The sequence below is a fragment of the Diceros bicornis genome, chromosome 4, assembly GCF_020826845.1.
Source record: "Diceros bicornis minor isolate mBicDic1 chromosome 4, mDicBic1.mat.cur, whole genome shotgun sequence".
Classification (NCBI taxonomy): domain Eukaryota; kingdom Metazoa; phylum Chordata; class Mammalia; order Perissodactyla; family Rhinocerotidae; genus Diceros; species Diceros bicornis.
In genome coordinates, this window is record NC_080743.1 from 99,246,777 (window position 1) to 99,268,414 (window position 21,638).

The 21,638-nt window shown below is 46.0% G+C and overlaps 1 protein-coding gene across 1 annotated transcript; it reads right to left on the minus strand.

Moving 5' to 3' along the window:
- Positions 1-1,059: 1,059 nt before the first annotated feature.
- Positions 1,060-4,352, minus strand: IL20 (interleukin 20). Its single transcript, XM_058538143.1, has 5 exons — positions 4,194-4,352; positions 3,839-3,904; positions 3,571-3,723; positions 2,785-2,859; positions 1,060-1,771 (listed from the first exon to the last, which is right to left on the minus strand). Exons 1-5 carry the CDS (start codon positions 4,350-4,352, stop codon positions 1,694-1,696), a joined length of 531 nt encoding a protein of 176 aa, XP_058394126.1. The 3' UTR covers positions 1,060-1,693.
- Between the last annotated feature and the right edge of the window lie 17,286 nt (positions 4,353-21,638).

Consider the following 21,638-nt stretch of genomic DNA (forward strand, 5'->3'; position numbering starts at 1 on the left):
CCGGGCCGCCGCACTTAACCGCTTGCGCCCCAGGGCTGGCCCCTGCCTTATTTTCAAAGGAACAGGAAAGACTATCTCTTCCATCACCCTGAAAGCTGGACATTATCATCCTGTTTTCCAGAGGAAGAAACTAAATTTCAAGAAGTTTAAGTTTTACAGCCCAAATCACTCAGGTAATGAGAGTAGAGTCATGACTCAAATCCAAGAAAAAGGATATGGGAAAAATACACCTAAATGTTTGAATGGTTGTCTATGAGTGGTAGGATTATGGGTGATTTTAATTTTCTTCTTCATATTGCTCTGCATTTTCCAAATTTTCTCTATTGCTTAGTTCTTACTTGTGCAATGAGAAAAAAAACCAATATAGTAATTTAAGTGAATCATGGCCCAGGCTGAGGGCTGGGAGCAGAAAACAGAGGCAGAAACAAGAGCTCTCTGTGGGAGCCAGGGCATCAGCATCAGTCTGCTCTTCCTGAAATTGGGAAGATTAAACTGCTTAAGCTGGGGGTGCAGTTCAGAGTTGGGGGAGGGGTCGGGGAGGGAGGCAGCAAGCAGCCCAGGCCAGAATTCTGGCTCCTGCAGCCCAGGGCAGCTCAGTGTGAAAGGGCCTGGAAAGAGAACACTGACCTGTTAGTTGGTCACAAAGACAAAGACTTGATCCAGGAACAACCTAGACCCTGGGGCTAGACAGGATCCAAAACGGGAGGGCCTCAAAAGAGGGCTCATGCACCGCCCCCCCCCCCCCCCCCCCCCCCCCCCCGCTCAGTAAGAAACCCCGGGTGCAGAGAGGACGGTACTTAAAGCCAATGAGGTAAACGCAGGGACGGCTGAGGCCCCTCTCTCAGTCACAGTCCCTTTATGTGGAGGGCATCCATGGTATCAGAGATGTGAAGGAGTTAAGAGACAGAGCTGGGAATGCATTTGGCAGGAGAGAGAAGGCCCAGGTTCCCACTTGCATCTTTCTTCCCGAAAGGAGCAAGAGGACCCTGGGTGATATGAGATTCAAGCTCATCCCCACCATTGTTTCTGCTCCTGAAGCATTTTCAAACTCCAAGCAGATGTTACGCAAAGAAAACTTTATTTGTAGAAATACATTTTGGCCATACAGGATTCCACAGCTGGAAGACACACAATGGGGTTGGGGCGTTGGGCGAGTGGTCAGTGATTGTTAAGATAAGGCTGTAATTTCACATCAGAACTTCTTCTGTGACACACTGAGCAGCCATTGGTTCTCACAGAGCATCAGCAGTCAGTAAATATATCCTTAATTTAACAAAAACGAATACTGCCCCCTCCAGCCACTCCTCTAGAATTTACAGAGTTTGTTTACTGTATGAAAATACATGACGTGCTCTGGTCAGGTTATAAATATAATCCATGAATTTTTTTAGAAAGCCTTATGTCAAGTACAAAAATAAGTTAAATAGCAAAAATAAATAAAAATATTAACTAATAAATATATCCAACAGTAGAAAAGATATTACCAAAATCTTATAAAACCATGGTCTAGATTAAGAGTGGCAACACATGAAGACAACCACGATAAGGAAACAAATGATACATAAATAATGTACACTGTGACCAGCACTAAATTATATAACAAAGAGATGGTGGTTTAGGGTCAGGCTTCCACTGGTACTAAGGACTGGGACTCTTGGCCAGGAATACTCTCAGCAGTAGCATCATTTTCCTTCTATGCCGTCTCCTCCATCCATCGCAGGAGAATGTCGAGCTCTCCCAAGGCCTTCAGCACCGCTTCTTGAGGCTTAAGCTGAAAGACACACACTCAGGAGGTGAGAAAATCACTAAGAGACAACACGTGCTCCAGGGTTAATCTTTTTTCATTGGTGGGTTTGTTGGGGATTATAAGCAGAGCATTCTTTTCAAGATGAAGAGTTTGAAAGAAGTTATGGAACCTCAAGCTCTTACAAGAGGCAGGAAAATCATTGAGTCCATCACTGTAGTCTTACAGAGGGAAACTGAGGCCTGGGTAGCAGAACTGAGACTACAACCCAAGTCTCTTGAATCCCAGAGATCAAAGTAATTAGGCTGCTTTTTAAGAAAGGTCTATGTGTGTGTGTGTGTGTGTGTAGTGGTTGCCTACCGTGCATACTTCAATTGAACAAATATTTATTGTGTTAAGTAGTGGACTGGCTAGGGATTCAGAGATGAATGGCACAATCCTTTCCCACAGGGAATTCACAGTCAAGTGAGGGAGATAGGCAGAAGCAAACAATTAAAATGCAGTGTGGTAAATAGATGATGAAGTCCCCACAGGACGACACCTAACTCAGAGAAGCAGCCAGTACCTCCCTGGAGGTGATGCCTAGGCTGACTCTTAAAGGATGAGAAGGAATTAGTCAGTGAGGAATGAATTCCTGACCTTCCTGGCAGACGTGCAAAGGCATTGAGGTAAGAAACAGCATGGCATGGGCATGTGTGAAATTGTGAGTGACTGTTTTCAAGGCTATGTATAAGTGTATGAATGCTGGAAAACTATTGCCTCTTGTTTGTGCAGCTGGGAGATCCAGATGTCTCTGGAGTGACTTGATGGAATCAAGGCCATTCCTTTTCGATTCCCAGAGCATCTTCTGGAGACAGTACCCTTCTAGAGCCTGAATGGGTGTCCCCCGGGGTTAAAGCAGAGGGATAGTCCACATGACCTCAGACGGCTATTAACTTAAGGACTACAGGATTTCTACCACTGTGAATATCCACCCCACCCATCTCTGATCTCAGTTCTAAAAACATACCCACCCCAACCAAGGCCAAAATTGCATATACCTCTTCAAAGTGACTCAGAATCTGGCTATATTTCTCCGTTGCTTCCTCCCCACAAGGGCATGTCATGTGGGCATGCTAAAAAGAATGCCAAAGAATGAGAAATTTTATTACAGATTCTGATTTTCTGCCCTTGCCATTGACAAGAAGTAGAGGGGAATTCTACTCTTTCACCCATGTTCCTGTAGATATTCCATTCCTATAGAAAAATCTTTTCAGACATCATCATTTGGGATCATTAAACTGGTCATCGGCTAGAAGAGGAAGCCAGCTTTTTGGGCTCAAATATGGAGCTCGTTGCTTCTTTTTAGTAACAGGCAGCACTGAAGGAGTTTGTGATCACTGTACCCAGTCTGGCCTGCACCGCCCACCCCAGCTGTAGTCTAGCTCCCTCCCAGAGAGCCCCCATGGGAAGATACAATTGGATTTCTAGGTCCTACTCAGACCCTGTTTTGAGATTGAGTCCAGTGGTCTGTTGATTGGCTGTCTGGACATAGGATGCACTAGGACACCACAGGTAACAGAAAAAGCATAATTTCATGGAGAGTGGATAACTATCATTAACATCAAATAGCTAGCATTTTGTTCTTTGGACTTTTTACATGGAGCATATACCCAAAAGTCAATAAAACTGAATTCTTATTACCTAGTCACATGGCTCAACACAGATTATTAGAACTTTTGGACTCAGTTTTTCCATCCATTAAATGGAGGTAAGAAAGAGCTTGGTTGCTAAGTCATTGAAGTTATGTGCTGAGATAAATTCTTTTACCCAAGACCCTTACTTACACAGAGCCGGAGGTCCTTCTTAATGGTAAGAAAAGAGTTGGCGAGACTGCTGATCTTCCGGAGGATGTGGTGGTCAGGGGTCTGATAGTTTTTAAACACTTTGTCCAGGTAGAGTCTCAGAATATGACGGAGGAGGCAGCACTGATCTGCAGGCTACAAAGAAGACTAGTATGTGGTGGGGGGAGGGTGTCCAGGGACAAGAACTGGGGTGGTGGAGATGCCCCCGACTCATACTTCCTCCCAGAACTCGTAGGGGACAAGCACATACCTTTGTGTCTTGCAAAGACTCTGTCTTCCTCAAGATTCTGATGTCGATGATTTCATCTTCAGCTTGCTAACCAGAAGAAGGCAAGGCAAGAAAGGTCAGATAAGTGACTGTTGCCAGGGTCTGAGACATCGAGACCTCTCATCCACTCCTTGCTATGGCCTAGTGGGCAGCGTCCCTCTCCAAAACAATTTTCAATTATGAACTATAGATATTTCTTAGAGATGCATCCTCCTGGTAAGGAGTCCCCAGCCTGCCTCTTTTTGTGATCACGTTGCTGGGCTACCAGGGGACAGAGAAAGACAAGTAGAGAGGAAAAAAGGCAGCCGCAAGGTGGTGGGGTGCCTTCCTCACATACCACACTGTCCCGTATCTTAGAAAATACACTTCGCATTTCCTGAAGGTTTGTGGTGATCACACAGCTTCCCAAATGGAGTGTCTTCAGCCCAGCAGAAGGTGTCCAGAAGAGGTAAAACACAGCAGTGAGAAGGCAGAGGGGAAGACCAGAGCCTTTCATCTTGTGCCGGAATCTGGAGACCACAGGAGCTAGGAATTCAAGGGACAGAGCCTGACTTGACTAACTTCCCCATCTCAGGCCTTAAGAAGCTAATCCAGTCACCAGGGACATGCCTCTCCCAGGTGTTCCCTGAGGGTGAAACTTAATAGCTTTATCTGGCTTCCCATGGTCTGGCCCATTCATCTAACCTAGAGGAACTGCTGAGCCTCCTTGAAGAGCAGCCTTCCCTTGGGGTGCCTGTTCAGGGTCTGGGTGTGAGCTGGTGCTACAGGTCCCAGCTCCTTTATCCTGTCCCCATCCCAGCCCCATCGTCATTGCCGGGCAGACAAGGCCTGGAGCAGCAGGCACTTGCAGTAAATAGATAGAGGACGACATTTCAGGGAAAATGTCAAAACTTGTTTTGGCGAATTAACGTATAGAGTCTTTCCTTAGAATGGCAGTGTAGCTCACCTTCCTGGTCCCCTTAAACCCGCAGGGCAACTCAGAACCTCACAGAAGCTGTTGCTGAGCCAGCAAAAACACTTGGAGAAAATTGTCTGGATTTTATGGTCACCCCCTGGGCAAAGGAGTTTAGCTGTTTGGCATGGGTCTGGGACCAGATTGGCTATTTGGGGATAATAGATTTATTTCAGTCCCGAAGGCAAATAGAAAGGCAATGATTTCATAACACCCCTACTGGCAGGGAAAGGCAAGATCCCATGGGCATCAGCCCAGTTCCACCCAGCGCTTCTCCTCCCTCCAGAGGGTTCTGGCTCCACAGCCCCCTCTACAGGAGGATGGGAGTCAGGCACACAGGGCACGAGTCCAAGACCACGTGCTTTCTTGGCCTTGCAACTCAGGCTGGAGGTCAAGAAAGCGATCCCAAAAGAAAGAGAAGAAAGGCGGGGAGGGTGGTCATTTCTTCTTGGGGTGAGGCTGATCTGTAAGAGGGCACTGTCTAGTGTCCGCTGAGTTTTAAGATAAAATGATAATGGGCTGGGATTAGGGTGAGGAGAGTGAAGCACTCACCTCGGGCACAAAATTTAAAGGGGCACCAAAAGCTTCAGTAACCAAGATAGATAATATTTTAATGCAATATCAAAAGTAATGAAAAAATCCATGATGAACAAAATATCAGCATTATAAATAAAGACAGAATCTGATGGTGCTATGCTGTGCCTATCAGAACCCAAGACAAAAGGAAAACTGAGTACTCCTATCTATCTATCTCTCTATCATCTATCTCTCTATCGACTCTCTATCTATCTATGATCTATCTATCTATCTATCATCTATCTACCTATCTATCTATCTATCACCTAGCTATCTAATGTTTTTATGTATCTTTAGTGATTAATTTTTTCCAAAAAGTATATGATGAAAATATTAGTGATGAGTTTTCTTCTCTTAAAACCAGGAAAATAAAAATTATAATAAATTCTGTTTGGGGAATAAATAAAATATTTAAACTTAAAATAATATTGTGAATTGCAATAGAACTACTTTTTAATTTTTCAATATTTTTCAATTGCTTAAATGTTTTGGAAAAAATCACATATATAAAATACATAAAAACATGTATACAGGCTGTACATCTCTCCTTGAGCCTCAGGCTCCAGCATGGTGCTGGTGATCACAACCACTTCCTGAATTTCTCCTTCGGGCCAGACAATAAGCTGGATGTATTCTACATTCATGCCCTCCTGAGATACAGCCAAATGTAGGAAGAGGGAATAAACAAACCAAACCCCAAAGTGTCAGAGAGAATGCTGGGTGTGGAGACAAGAGAACGGGGTCCGAATCCCTGCTCTACAAGTTCCCACCAATGCAGGTTGTCCCACTTTGCACAGGACCAAAGGGGGTCCCGGGACATAGGACTTTCAGTTTACAAACTAGAAAAGTCCCAGGTAAACCTGGATGAGTTAGTCACCGTACATCTCTGTGACCTTGGACAAGTCAACTCACCTCTCTGGGTTTTGTTTTCTTAGCCCCAAAGTGGTGATAATTAAACGTACCCCAGAAACTTGTTTTGACATTGAAATAGAATGATGCATGATTTATACACCTAGCACATAGTGAGTGATCAATTCATCTTAAATAAAGAATGATGTTAGTTGCTTTAAACATAGTGGGCATATAGTAAATATGTGTTAAATTCAACAATTTGATCAGCTTTTATTGAGCACCCACTGTCTTGAATATTGTGCTAGGTACTGGAGTACAAAGATAACACGACAATTCCCTGTCCTCTAGGATGCTTTGTCCTAATGGAAAGGGCTCCCTAGATGTGGCCCTGAACACACCTGGATCAATGATTGGGCAAGTTGAGCTGATCCCCAAAACTGTACAAATAGTGGAGAGGGAAAGGTGTCTTACCTGAGCTCAGGGAGTGCTACTGCTTCTGGCCTCCCGGGAGTCTGTCTCAAGCTGAGGCTTCCAACTATTTATACCTATGTCACATGAAGGAAGTGAGCTTCCACAGCTGAGGGCTGACACTCTCTTGGAATTTCTCTGGTGGCATCGCACTTCCTCCCATCCTAAGGCAATTTAATTGCAGGCTGGATTACCTGAACACCCTCCTCCTCTAAGAAGCACTTCCTAGGAGATTACTGGTTATAATTGTTGGATAAAGGACATGGCTCTTTCTTTCTGGTTCCCTTCCAGAAGGAAGATAAAATGGTAATTAGGACAGAAAAGGTTACAGAACTGGAAAAGAATTCCAGGAGATGCTTCTGCCCTCTCCTTTAAATCCGGCTCTCCTTAACCAGGCCTCTCCCCAACCCCAGACGCTGGGGACTCCCTCCTGCTATTTGTCCTGTGCTTTTGCTATTCCCACCATTTCTCTCCAACAATGGCCACCCTTCTCTCCCTCCACTCATCATTAAAGAGTAGACCCCAATTCTTTATTCCTGAACTACTCTAGGCCACACCAATACCCCCTTGTCTGACTTCCAATAGCAGATTTTTCTTTGGCACATGACAGAGTCTAATGTTGCTGTCTCTCTCATGGGCCTCAGCCTTTGCTCCCTAACAACATTGGAAGGTTTTCTTAGACCGGGACCAATCCATAGGTAGGACCACACTTCCAGGCAAGAGTAAATCAGAGCACCTGAGACGAACTGCAGACAAGGAATATATCATAATCTCCCATGATATATTCCTTTTCAACTTTTTTCCTACTCAGTGCCTAAGACTCTGAAGCCCTATGTTTGAGCCCAGGGATCCCTAGTTTACAGGATGATGTTGGCATGTTATTTCATCTTTCTGTATTCCAGTCTACACATCTGTAAAAAGAGAGCAATAGAACAGATGATGTATAAGATCCTTTCCAGTTCTGACATTCAATATCGCTATGATTCGTTGCTCTTCTACCTTTTGGATCAGAACACTCTTTTTAATGTCTTTTAACATCCTCCTAAAGTCCCTGGAAAATAAAGACCATAACTTTCCATCGTAATGCTTGATAACTGTTGAAAATATGTGTGAATATCTAATCTAAATATCTCTTGAGCTCAAGCCTGTTTTTCCATCGTTAGTGCTAAGTAAACAATTTCTCATGATCATCCATAACTGATTAAAGTAAAATTGAGAAGTATGGGCTGACAAGAATACTTGAAATCAAGACTTTCAGAAGATATAAGCTGTACTCATGCCAGTCAATTCCTTTCCATTGACCAAGAAGAAACCAACTGCTTTGTTTTAAGTTACCTCTAATGATTAATTAAACTCAGTTATTCATGTTTCACTTTAATAATCAAATCTCTCCCTTTCCTATAGCAAAATACTTTATTCTTTTTTCTGTGTGTGTGAGGAAGATCAGCCCTGAGCTAACATCCATGCTAATCCTCCTCTTTTTGCTGAGGAAGATGGGCTCTGAGCTAACATCTATTGCCAATCCTCCTCCTTTTTTTTTTTTCCCAAAGCCCCAGTAGATAGTTGTACATCCTTCTAGCTGCTGTATGTGGGACACGGCCTCAGCACAGCCAGAGAAGCGGTGCGTCGGTGTGCGCCCGGGATCCGAACCCGGGCCGCCAGCAGCGGAGCACGCGCACTTAACCGCTAAGCCACCAGCACCAGGCCGGCCCATACTTTATTCTTTTACAATCTGTTGAATAGATCCCATTCCATACTCTGTACAGACACCAATTTAACTCACCTTCTCTACAAAACATTCCCTGGCTCACCCTAACCTCTCTCTCTCTACCCACATTTCCCAAGGCAAAATTGATTCCCTCCCACCTCTGGACCTCTCTTTACCTTGTATATACCTCTTTTTACGTATCACGGTCAATTGCAATTTCTTGGTTACATATCTGTTTCTCCCACTAGCCTGAGAGCTCCTTGTTCATCTTCAGGTTCCCAACACTCAATGGCTCCTGATAGGTGCTCAGTTAATACTTGATGACCACTGAATGAATATATTGATTTAAAATCCTTTCTTCTTTATGTTATATCCTAAAACCACAGGATCTCAGCCTTGGCTGAACCTAAAAATGGAGACATACAAATCAATCAGTAATTACTAAACAGCCTAAAATTATATCAAGATAGGAAGATAAGGAGATGAGAGTAAAAGATAAGTTCGTTTGAGGTCAGAAGTAATATTGATCATGTTAAGCAGTTTGAACTTTATCCAAAAGCAAGGAGTTATAAAGGCTGTCTGCAAGGAGCAATGTGATCAGATAGGCACACTAGAATATTGACTTGAAGCAGTAAAGATTGGAGACAGAGAAACCAGCCATTGCAGTAGTCCCAGAGAGAGATTTAATTGCGACCTGAGCTAGCAGCAGTAGAGAGAGAGATGTGAGTGGACTTAGGAGCATTTAAGTACATTTAAAAATATTTGGAGACTGGGCCGGCCCCGTGGCTTAGCGGTTAGGTGCACGCGCTCTGCTACTGGCGGCCTGGGTTCGGATTCTGGGTGCGCACCGACGCACCACTTCTCCGGCCATGCTGAGGCCACGTCCCACATGCAGCAGCTAGAAGGATGTACAACTATCTACTGGGGCTTTGGGAAAAAAAAAAAAAAAGGAGGAGGATTGGCAATAGAAGTTAGCTCAGAGCCAGTCTTCCTCAGCAAAAAGAGGAGGATTAGCATGGATGTTAGCTCAGGGCTGATCTTCCTCACGAAAAAAAATATATATATTTGGAGACTTATTAAGTGTTTAGGTTAGGGAGAGGAAGAATCAAGGATAGTAAAAATATTGCTAGGTTAAACCATATGCAATTTTCATCTGTGTAGGTCAAAACTGATCTGATATTGACACTGTCATGGGGTTAACCTAATAGTAATTATGATGATGATGTATAGAAGATCCTAAGCCCAGTACTTGGCACATATTAAATGCTCTGTACATTGTAATCATAATACATACACACACGTATATATATGATATACATATAATGTATATACACTACATATATAATATACATATTCTCATTTAATTCTCATAAAATCCCACTAAGAACATAAGCTTCTTGAGGGTAAGAATTTCATCTGTTTTATTCACCCCTATATATTACAAACACCTGGAATGGAGCCTAGTTCATAGTAAGCTTTTAACAAACGTGTGTTGCGTAAATTATTATCTCTATGAGGCAGGTCTTAAAACCCAATTTTCTGATGAAGAAGCTTAAGCTTAGAGGTTGAACGGTTTGCCCAAGTTCACCCAGCTGGCAAGTGATAGAAGTTACTCAAAAAATAGCGTCTCTTTCTACTGTTATTATTGATGTCAGGGTACTAAGGCCCAGGGAGGCAGCGTGAAGATCAAGAGACAGTTAGTGGCAGAATGGGGACTTCAACCAGGTCTCCTAATTTGGGATTCAATCCTCTTTGTGTCAAACTGTGTGTCCTCAGGGAAAAGTGGTGGGAATGGCTGTGCCAGGGAACAGGATTCCCAGTTCCACTTCTGGCCCTACGTACAAGGAAGAGGCCCAACAAGATGTTCAAGTTAAGAGAACAGATCACCTATCTCACCTGTCTGAGAACCTTACAAAGTTAACACACTGACTCTACAATAATAGAAAGAATCTCTCACTCTAGCACTTTCCATCATCTCTCCTAGGATTCCTGAATCACTGGGATAATTCCATCCTATCATAGGCAATACCCAGCTGCTTGAGGACCTGTCTCACAGGCGATAAACAGGATGGGTGTAGTTACAGAGTTTGTGAAGCAGACAATGAATTGTTGCAATCCATTCTCAAGTCCTGAAATCAGAAGTTTTCCAAACTTCCCAACATAATGAAATCCACTTCTTTCTTCTGGGAGCCTGAATTTCAATCACATCATGTCTAAGAACATGTTGACTCAGCATTGCAAATAACTGCCAGAAATAATTGCAGATTATTGCCACACCTTGTAACAAGAGCTTCCCCCTTGAGATGTTAAGGACAAAAGTGAAACAGAGTTTTGCTGTGAGTCTCTGCTCTTTGCCCCTGCCTGCTGGTATAACCCCAGAAGCTCTGGAGGACAACGTCCTGCCATGCCTGGGCTCCAGGATCTAACTGGTGGGCGGATCCAGGGGCTCCCCTGCACAGTATCTTCTCCAGTAAGGCCGAGAGGGTTCGTGGATCTTCTGGGTTAAGGAATTCTAACCCAACGGCAAGAATTTCCTTACCTAATGATAGACTATCACTCCTAAACTGTTAGAGCTAGGAGTGACTTCAAGTACATGTAGTCCAATTCCCTCTTTTTACAAATGGTCACTCAGCTGGTAAAAGACCCAGAAGTTGAAATCAATCAAGTGTTCTTTCCAATAAATGACACTCTTAACCCATTATGGACTATTCTTCTGTAGTAAGTAGTGTCCCTTAAAAATGAGACCAAGAGAGAAGCTTTCCTGACAGAAGAAATGAATCTTCAGTGGAAAGAACATAAGGGGTATTAACACTGAGGGCCAGGTGGCACTGAGAGCCAGAAGGCCCAATTCTGATACTTTCTTTCTCACCACCAACGTTCAGGGTGATCTTGGGTGACTGGAGACTAGTCCTTACTCCTCTCAGGCACTCACTGATTCATCAATAAAATGGGAATAAAACCTACCTTGCTTGACCGGCTCACGGAGTTGTAGGAGGATTTTATATATATACGTAGTTACGTAAACCTTTAAGCATAAAAGATGATTTTTATCACTCTTCGTGTCTGATAAAATAGGTTTTTTGTTTTTTTTTTTGCTTGAGGAAGATTCGCCCTGAGCTAACATCTGTGCCAATCTTCCTTGTGTTTTGTGTGTGGGTCGCCACCACAGCATGGCTGATGTGTGGTTGTAGATCTGTGCCCAGGATCTGAACCTGCGAACCCAGGGCCACCAAAGCAGAGCGCACTGAACCTAACCACTACCTCATGGGGCCAGCCCCCTAGAATAGATTTTAAAAGCCATTCTTGCAATAAACATGTACCAAATGCCTACTATCTGCAAGACACTGTGCTGGATGCTGTGAGGATTAGAGATGCCTCAGTCAGGTCTCTGGCCCCTGGTTGCTTACAGCTTCATTTGAGGAATAAGGCATGTGCTTGCTGAACCACAAAGAAAGTCGGTAGTACTGAGGGAGCACAAAGTATGCACTGAGGAGCACAGAGGAGGAAGGGCTCACACAGAGAGTTTGAGCTGAGCCTTGAAGGGCGGGAAAAATTCAAATGGGCAAAGACTGAAGAGGGGTAGGGAGGAGGAGTGGGATCCGGCAAAGGGCATTCAGGGCAGGGATGACTATGGCAGCAAAGCTCATGGCACATTTGAGGACTGGCACATGAACTACCTTGGCTGGAACTGGATTTCATGCAGAGTGGCGGTGGAGAATCAAGTTGGAAATAAGGCTTTATCATCAAAGACCACGAATATCATGCCAATGAATGAGGATTTGGACGGGAGCGTAGAAACCTACATTCTAGCTCTAGCCTCACCTTCAGCCCACTCTGTGGTCTTGGGGAAATCACTTCTCTTCTCTGGGCCTCAGTTTCCTCATCTGTGAATTGTGGGGAAATAAATTAAAGGGTTTAATTTGGTCTTTCAGCTCTGCCTTCTGATTCTGTAATTCTTTGTTTTCCCCTGAGGCAATAGGGAGCCCTGAAGGGTCTTATGGTGAGGGAGAGACGTGGCAATAGTTGTGCACTAACCAAGAGATCTTCAAGGGCAGCACAGTGCTGGGCACACTGTTAGTGCTCAGATTGAAGGGATGGGGCTGATGTGGCTGTGGTGGAGAAATAAGGGGTACACTTGACGAGCACATCAAACTAACTTTAGGAAGTGGGGTTTCAAAACTGGTCCAATCATAAAGATAAGCTAGGCAGACGAGAGAGAAGGGAAATTCTTCTTAGGAAATAAACTCAGCATATTAACCAAGCCACTTTGGGCAGGAAACAATTTTCTAGAAACCAAGAAGAAAACCCAGCCACTCCTTTTTTCCGGAGGCAAGTCCTGAGTTTGCAGCTCAGGGTTTTCCCTGTCTACAACGTCACGGTTGCTGGCACCTGGGCTTCCCGCCCAGTTGCACCACTTTGCGGAGAAACACAGGTGCTGGGTTCTGCTGGAGGAAGAGCCTCAGCTCGCCAGAGGGGGTAGGGGGGCAGGTAGAGGCCTTTCTGTTTCCAGGCCTGTGGTGCTGGGAGCTTTGCCCCACCTGCAGCCCCTGCTACCTCCCTGCAGGGTGAGGCGGGGTGGAGCAGCTGGCTATCAGAAGTGTACATTTTCGGTTCCCTGTTCTCAAAGCTGACAGAACCAGTGACGTCATTTCCCTTTCCTGCACTTTTCCATCATGCTCTGTTTAACCAGCCTGACTTGCTGCCCTCCTTCTCCCGAGATTTCCTCTGACATAGCTGGGTCCCCAAAGTTAGCTAATTCCTCTGCTCCCTGCCTGCAAATTGGGAGCCACTGGGAAAAGTCTCCCCTGGATACAGACTCTGGGAACAAAAATCCAGACATGGCCTTGAATGAACAGTTTCCTTACCTGGGAGAATAGGGATATACTCAATTCTTTTCCTTTTAATTCCACAAACAAGCAGGGAGACTCTCCTGCTTGTGGGCGCTGACCTGAGCGACCCACGGGGACCCAAGTGGAAAAGTTATGGTCTCTTGGGCCCTCTCACAGAGCCTCAGAGCATCGTAGGGGAACAGACCCTCTAATGTAGGAGTTCTTAACATGGGAGAAGGCGGATGGGAAAAAAACCACATCTTTTCTTTTCACTAACTAATCAAAATTTAGCATTTTCTTCAATTATGAGGCTGAGAAACAAATACAAACCACAATAGAATACTATTGTGTATTCTGCACCTGTGTACCTGTGACTTGTCGCTGATAGAAATCACAGATGTTTTGTATCACATTACAGTTGTTTCAGACACTTCAAAATATCGTTTATACTCCTCACTACTTAGAATGTCAGTAGTTTATAAGCCCGCTGCTAGATCTTGTTAATGAATGCATTAATAAAGAAGCACATTTATTGTATATTACCTATTGTAATTTCCATATTTTGATAGTTGTATTTTAACATAACTGGTTTCTTTTATAATCCTTTGTATTTCACTTTATGCATTTAGAAACATTAGTCTGAGTAGGGTCTATAGGCTTGCTGGGGTACCAAGGGGGTCCATGGCACACAAAAGGTTGATTCCTCACTCTAATGGCAGGTGCAAGGCCCACGGGCGTGGAAACCATACCTTCCCAATTGTGACATGAAGTCTGAGGAGAATGAGGCTATTTATGGGGAAGATGGGAGAGATTTTCCTAGAACTTTCCTAGAACAATTCAGGGTCTGTGTTCATCACAGGCATTGGGTTGAGGGGGGCGGGGCTAAGGTTACTTCTGAGGGACAAGGATATCTGGGAAGGTTTCTTAGAGAAAGTCCAGTTTGAGCAAGGCTTTGAAGAGCTAATGATTTTATGAGCTTTGAGGATGGAGAGCCGTGGCAGGAAGAGAAGGACCCTCGCTCCTTTCATCAGGAAAAGCTGAAACCAGACACCTGAAAGTAGAGGGCACTTCTGTACACAACGGATGGTGCCCCTGTGGGTGTTGGGAGTGAGGTGGCCGGTACTGAAGAAGACTGAAAAAGGTCAAAGCGATGAACCGTGAACGTCAGTCGGAGGCAGTTGCGGTCTGAGACTTGCCATTTCTAAGAATCACAGACAGTTTTCCCTCGGTGACCTGTTCAGGATCTAGACCAACATCACACCCGTCACAGGAGCTCAACAGACTTGCTTATTGATGCGTTTCCTAGCGAAGTTCAGAGCACTGTTTCCCGCACTGGTTCCCGCAGAGAGACTGAGCCCTGATACCCAACAGCTCTCACCTTAGACAGCATTTCTAGCCTCCCAGACATAATCTCGTTGCCACAAGGTGACCGCCCCAAAGGTTAACCCAGAGGGGCGTTGTCTGCACTCTGCCTTGGGGGCATCTCATCTAGAGTTGCATCTTGCTCTTCTGGGGCTAGGTGTAGGGGGGTTTTGGAGGCGTTGAGGAGGTCAGGAAGAACAGGTGAAGTCAGTACTTCTTGAGCTCTTTCTTCCCACTCACAGGGCTGCTGGCCTGAAAAAGCTGAGAACTCCCTGCTGGGAGAAGGAAGGTGCCGCTGCTGGCTTTGTCAGAGCGGACCACGCCCCAGAGCCTGCGCACTCAGGGCCACATCACTCCCCACTTAGCAGGGGCCCAGGTTAGCAAGATACCCAAAGGGCTGGCTAGTCCAGGAGAGGGGTGGGAGGCACAGGCCTTCAGGCTTCAGGATGTGGGTGGAGTTAAGGACCATAAGACAACAATCGGGCCAATCGAAACCAAAACTAGGGAGGCCAGACAGAGGGGAAACTGTCTCCTTGCCGTGAGCTAGAAACAGAGACACCAAACAAGGGAGAGAGGTTCCCAGTGGAGGATAAAAGGAAGTCCCAGAGATTCCTAAAGCCAAAGGACAAAGCCACAGGCTTCCTCCAAGAGGGAGCTGCCTAGACAACTGTTGCCTTTGCTGCATTCATGCATTTGTTCAGGCATTCATTCGTTCAAGGAATATTTATTTACTGAGTGCAGCCATTCACAAAGCAGCTGTCCCTGAGGAGCTCAGTCTGGAGAGAGGATATGGATGCTCAGATCTCTCTGACTTATCAAGAACTGGAAAACCACTCTGGGTCCCAGGGAACACTAATGTGGGTGGGGCAGAGAGGAAGGAGCAAGAGGAAGGCCGCTTTCTGCCCTGGGGGTGGGGCGAAGGTTCTCAGGAAGTTATGCCTAGGCGGGGGGTGGAGATAGGACAGCAACAAGAACGTGACCGCAGGCTCTTTTGTCGTCTCTTGGTAGGATTAGCGTGTGCCAGGCACTAAGAACTTCATAAAGTACAAACTTATTTGACCCTCCGGCAACCCTATGAGGTAGGCATGACATTCTCTTCACTTTCTAAGTAAGGAAACTGAGGCGCACAGTCTTCTTAGAGCACCTGGGAGAGTGACCAGACAGAAGCCTCCAGACCACAGGCATGCTGAGTCAGACTCATCCTCTGGTGTGACAGTCGGATTCTGAACCCTCTCCCGGGCCCACTGCCTGGATCAAGCCTTGTGCCTGAGCAGAAGAGGCCTCTTTACGACACTCAAATCTTTACTGATGGTGATTTCACATCAGAGATCTGAGACTGGGCTAAGGGAGTGTCTCTCAGTAACAGAACTGGAAGTATACACTGTCTCTAGAATGCTCTAGAGCTCATAACAACTTTTTAAGAATTTGTCCTCCCCCACACTCCTTGGCCAAACGTGATATGCCAATTCCTGAACCTTCCTCCAGGAACGGTCAGTTTGCTCGGCCCCTCCATTCAGGCCACATGAGGAATGTCAAGTGACTCATACGTGCCGGGATTGTGCAGGCATGAGCGAAACCGGGCTCGGACAGAGGCTTGGGAAGAGTCCGGCACTGGGATGAGCCTGTGACAGAGAAAGGACGGAGCGCAGCGAGCCTGCACGAGGGGGTCTGAGGAGCAGAGACAGTCAGGAAGGCGCCTGGAGCCTGGCTGGCCGCACAGAAGCTGCGGGCACCATCTCAGGGATGCAGCTGCCAGCCTCCTGGAGAGGAGGATGTTGGGGAAAGCACAGCTGGCCCAGGCCAGTGCCTTTACCTTGTCTTACTTGCTAGTTTATAAAACATGTAAGAGGAAGGCTTTCCCAAAACCAAAGGAAGGCTTTCCCAAGTGTTTTATGGGAAATAAGATTAGAAAAGTTGAGAATCATTAAATAATAACTGTCACTTTTTTTGGGGGGGGAAGATTAGCCCTGAGTTAACATTTGTTGTCAATCCTCCTCTTTTTGCTGAGGAAGATTGGCCCTGAGCTAACATCTGTGCCCTTCTTCCTCCATTTTTTTTTTTTTAATATGTGGGACTCCTGCCACAGCATGGCCTAACAAGCGGTACATAGGTCTGTGCCCAGGATCCGAACCCACAATCCTCGGGCCACTGAAGCAGAGTGCACAAACTTAATCACTATGCCACCAGGCTGGCCCCAACAACTGTCACTTTTAATGAGCACCTACCACATAGCTGCCATCCACCAGGAACTGTATAAACGGTGTCTGGGATCTCATAACAATTCCCCGAGGCAGCTCTCTCCTTCATTTGGACAGATGAGGAAACTGAGCCTCGGATTAAGTAATTGCCCAAGGTCACACAGTAAGCGGCAGGACCGGGATTTCACACAAAAACCTATCCTCTCTGCAGTTTGGCCAAACTTCTGGGCAAGTCCACAGTTCCAAGACAGCTGCCCTGAGCATGTGCAGCTGTCCGCGATTTGCTCTGGAAGAAGGAAAGAGGGTAGAGCATCCTCCAGGAGGAGCCCAGACTCTCAGCTGGGCCAGAAACATCATGTGACACATTCAGAAGTCAGCCTCTGATTCTCTGCTCTATGTTGGTCCATAAATTCATGTGTAACTTCACAGGCTTATTGCTAGTAAGACAAGGCCCCTTTTTGTGCATCTGAGTTTAATGACCTGCATTGCTGGCATCCAGTGTAGTAATCTGGGCCCTGGGTGACATAGCCTTGGCCAAAACAAAGTGAACTCCCCCAGCAGCAAGTGGAGAGAGCACCAGAGCCAGGAAGACCAGACCTGGGTTCCCTCTCTGGATCTGCTGTCCCTTAGCCATGTGACCATGGGCAGGTTCCCCCGCCCTTCCCCAAGTCTCAGCGCCTTTGCTGACCACATGGGGATGAGACCTCTGACCTCCTCGGCTCCCCTGAGGCTTGAGTGAGATCAAATACGTCAAGTGCCTGGTGTGGTCCTGCCACGTGCTGTGGGGTCCCTTCCTTGCCCCTTGGCAGCTGGAGGTGAGCCCTATGTCTCCCGAGGGTGCCTCCTGGGGGCTGTCTGAGGACTCAGAAGGTACGGCTTAGGAGAGAACCTTATACCTGCTTTCTTAGCACGTATTTATCAAGCACCAGCTCCGTGAAAAACAACACCACCAAAAACAAAAGCACAACTTGTGCCAGGCCCCCTGCGGACTACAAGAGTCAGGACACATTCTTCAAGTCTGGAAGGAGAGAAGGGCCAGGCGGACAAGTGAAGCGGTCGAAATGACGAGAGCAGGCAAGCGACACAGGAGGGAGAGCTCCTCCTTCAGGATTCCTTCCTCCCGCTGGCTCCGCCGCCGCCTCCTTCTCTTCTAGCGCAACGTCTACAGCCATCGATAGGACGATATTTCTTTCATGCAGCTACAGCTCGTTATGCCAATGATGCTCCCTCTCTCCCCACCTCCCATCATGCACAGGCCACATTCCATGATGACTGAGGGCCCCGGCTTTGGAGTAGGACAGCTGAGTTTGAATCTCAGGTCTATAACGAGCTGCATGACCCCGGGTGTGTTGTTGAACCTCTCTAAGCTTCGAACTTCCTCATGTGTATAACTGAGTTGGTCACTAATCTTTACCTTAGAGAACTATCATAAGGAGTGAAGGAGAAGTTGTCAGTAAAGCTTTCACCTCAGTGCCTGGCCCATAATGAGTGCTCAACACATGTACATTGTTGTTGACATTATAGTTCATTCTGGAACCAGGTTGCCTGGATTGGAAGCCTCTGGCTCTGCTGCTCATGAGCTGTGTGACTTCGGGTAACTTACTTAACATCTCTGTGCCCTGGTTTCCTCCTTAGAGTTTAATTATCTGTATTGCTAGCTTTCAATGAGGTGGCCTTTTTCATTTTATTTTATTCTCAGAAGTTCTATAGGATTGTCATGAGAATTAAATGAAATATATATATATTCATATTGTAATATATTATGTATATTTCTCAGACTATTGCCTGGCTTATAGAAAGCACTATATAGGGCCGGCCCCGTGGCTTAGCGGTTAAGTGCATGCGCTCTGCTGCTGGCGGCCCGGGTTCGGATCCTGGGCGCGCACCGACGCACCGCTTCTCCGGCCATGCTGAGGCCGCGTCCCACATACAGCAACTAGAAGGAAGTGCAGCTATGACATACAACTATCTACTGGGGCTTTGGGGGAAAAATTAATAAAATTATAAAAAAAATAAAGAAAGCACTATAAATGTATGCTATCCTCATTGTTTTAATTCATCCAGATCATTGAATCAAGAAATGTGAATTTAGGGCCTGGCCCTGTGGCCAAGTGGTTAAAGTTCTGTGCACTCTGCTTCAGCTGCCCAGGTTCGTGTGATCCGATCCCGGGCACAGACCTACTCCACTCACCAACCACGCTGTGGTGGCGACCCACATATAAAATAGAGAAAGATTGGCACAGAAATTAGCTCAGGGATAATCTACCTCAAGCAAAAAAAAAAGAGGAGGTTTGGCAATGGATGTTAGCTCAGGGCGAATCATCCTCAGCAAAAAAAAAAAAAAGAAAGAAAGAAAAAGAAAAGAAATGTGAATTTCACATCTACTAAGTGCCAGGCAGTGAAGAAACCAAGCTATGCTCACCCTCACGTAGCCTATATCTGAGTGGGGAAACATGATAAACAAAAGAGTATGCCAGGAAAGCAGAAAGAGTATGAGATGTGCTCAAGGTGGAAATGGGGGTTTTGTGCCTAAACAGGATACATTTTGAGTAAAGGTCTGAAGGAGGCAGATGTGCCAGCCATGCAGGTGTCAGGGGAAGCACACCCCAGGGCGGCCTTAAGAGGTCAAAACTGCTAACAAAACTGGTCCTGTCACCCAGCCGGCTCAGGATGGATGTCCATCCAAGGTCATCTTGAAAAGGTTGAGTCCTCTGCAAACAGCCTTGCTTCCTCTGAACAGCCTAGTAATCCCAATAAAGTATAACATTGGAGGGTTTTTCCAACCCTACCTCAGTTTACACGTATGCATACCCGGAAAGTGCAAAGGCCCTAAGGCGAGAACATGCATGGTGTGTTTGAGCTACACAAACCAGGCCAGTATGGCTGGGTTGGAGAGAGCCCGGGCAAGCAGCGGGGACACGGCTTCGGGAAACAAAGCTGGAGAGCCAGTGTGAGCAGTTAATAGGTCTCTCCTGAGGCCATCGTAATGACCTGGCTTTTCAACTATCATACACAGTAGATAGTACAGAGGTCAATACCCACATTACGGACAACTAATGATCAAAGAAATTTAGTGACACGCCCTGGGCGATTCTTGGCAGGAGGAGCCTGGAAACTGGACCCTGGCTCCTGGCTTGTCTCTCTTTACACTACACAACGCAGCTTCCCACCTTGCTGGGGCTCCCGGGGGCCCTTTACCTCACTTGATGCTGTCGGGGGAAGAGGGAGAATCTCCCTCTGCCTTTTTCCTTAAGGTTCTTCTGGCTGGCCAAATAATTAACAAGACAGGTTAGCAGGAGAAAATAATATCAAGTTTAATAACATGTATACATGGGAGAAACTCAGAAATGAGCAACTCGTCCCTCTGTCTAAGCTGCTTGCTTAAGTATTGCAGCTAAAGGCGAGGAGCGTGTTGGGGGCGAGTAGTGGCCTGGGACTTCAGAGGGCAGGAAGACAATTTTTTTCAGGGTCATCTATAGATAATGTGGTCAGGGAGAGACAGAGTTTTTGATAAAAGAGGCTTGGTGCCTTTCCTATTGTAACCTCTATCCTACATTATCTTTACAGCCATCATGATAGAAGATCTGTTCCAGGAAGGAGCCACCATATCAAATTCTTTAGGCAGTTAGTGGGGGAGGTCAAATGTCCCTCAGAGAAAACAATCAAGGTAAAGCGATATATTTCAGGGTGGCCAAATCTTGATCTCCCACAATGCTCACAACAGCACTTTGAGATTTTGCAGAAGAGAACACTGAAACTTAGAGACGTTAAGTAATTTGTTCAAAGTCACATAGCGTTGGAACCAGGTCTGTCTGACTTCAGAGGTCCTGCTCAGCAAGCTGAAGCATGCTCTGTGACATCTCTTTCTCAGTAGGAATAAAGAGAGGATGCTTCAGCTAGCCAGTTACAGTATAAACACCGACCCAGGAGAGTGCATAGGAAGTGCTTAGCTCAGCACCTGGCACATGGCAGATGCTCCATGGAAAGTGTCAGTTGTCACTGTCATTAGCTGTCTGAGGAGCGTCCATCTAGAAGAGGGTGCTCATTTTGGGCTCTCTCCACTGTAGCCTGGGCCCAAGCCCCTCTGCCCAGCACATCCCATGCCTTGTGCTGTACCTGTTCAGTTTTGTCACCATGACAACCATCCCTCTCTCTAGCCCAACACACATACCCATGGAGGATGAATTTAGGGTCAAAGATGTATCTAGGTTAGGAGCAGTAAGAAATGACAGAGACAGACAAAGAGAGAGAAAGTCAGAGAGACAGAGAGAAAAGACAGAGACACAGATAATGAGGGGAGATCAGAAATGGAGTGATGTCAGGGAGTCAGCGGTCAGAAGCCCCACGTCCATCTTCCTGATCATTGTGTGGGAAAACAGGGCGCTGGATGGAGACTTTAGACACTCAGTTTGGAACGCTTCTCTGCACTAACTCACTTTGAGATTCGGAGTGAATTCTTATCCCTCTCTAGGCCCCAGTTTCCCCATCTATTTATGTTCTTTAAGGCCCCTTTCATTTCTAATAGTCACCATTTATGATTCCTTGACTGACCCTCCATGAGTCAGAAGACACTTCCACTAATTGGTTGTGGGAGATCAAGATTTGGCCACCCTGAAATATATCTCTTTACCTTGATTGTTTTCTCTGACAGACATTTGACCTCCCCCACTAACTGCCTAAAGAATTTGACATAGTTAACTCCTTCCTGGAACAGATCTTCTATCTGATGGCTGTAATATAATGTAAAATAGACGTTACAATAGAAAAGGCACCAACAAGTCCATCTTATCGGAAGTTCTGTCTCTCTGGCCACATTCTCTGGATGGCCCTGTGAGGA

Excerpts from the sequence above, each read along its gene's own strand:
- IL20 (XM_058538143.1), bottom strand. The coding sequence starts at position 4,352 with ATGAAAGGCTCTGGTCTTCCCCTCTGCCTTCTCACTGCTGTGTTTTAC. Across the intron at positions 3,724-3,838 it reads AGTCTTTGCAAGACACAAAG|CCTGCAGATCAGTGCTGCCT; the intron begins GTATGTGCTTGT and ends TCTTCTTTGTAG. Across the intron at positions 1,772-2,784 it reads TTCTGAGTCACTTTGAAGAG|CTTAAGCCTCAAGAAGCGGT; the intron begins GTATATGCAATT and ends TGTGTCTTTCAG.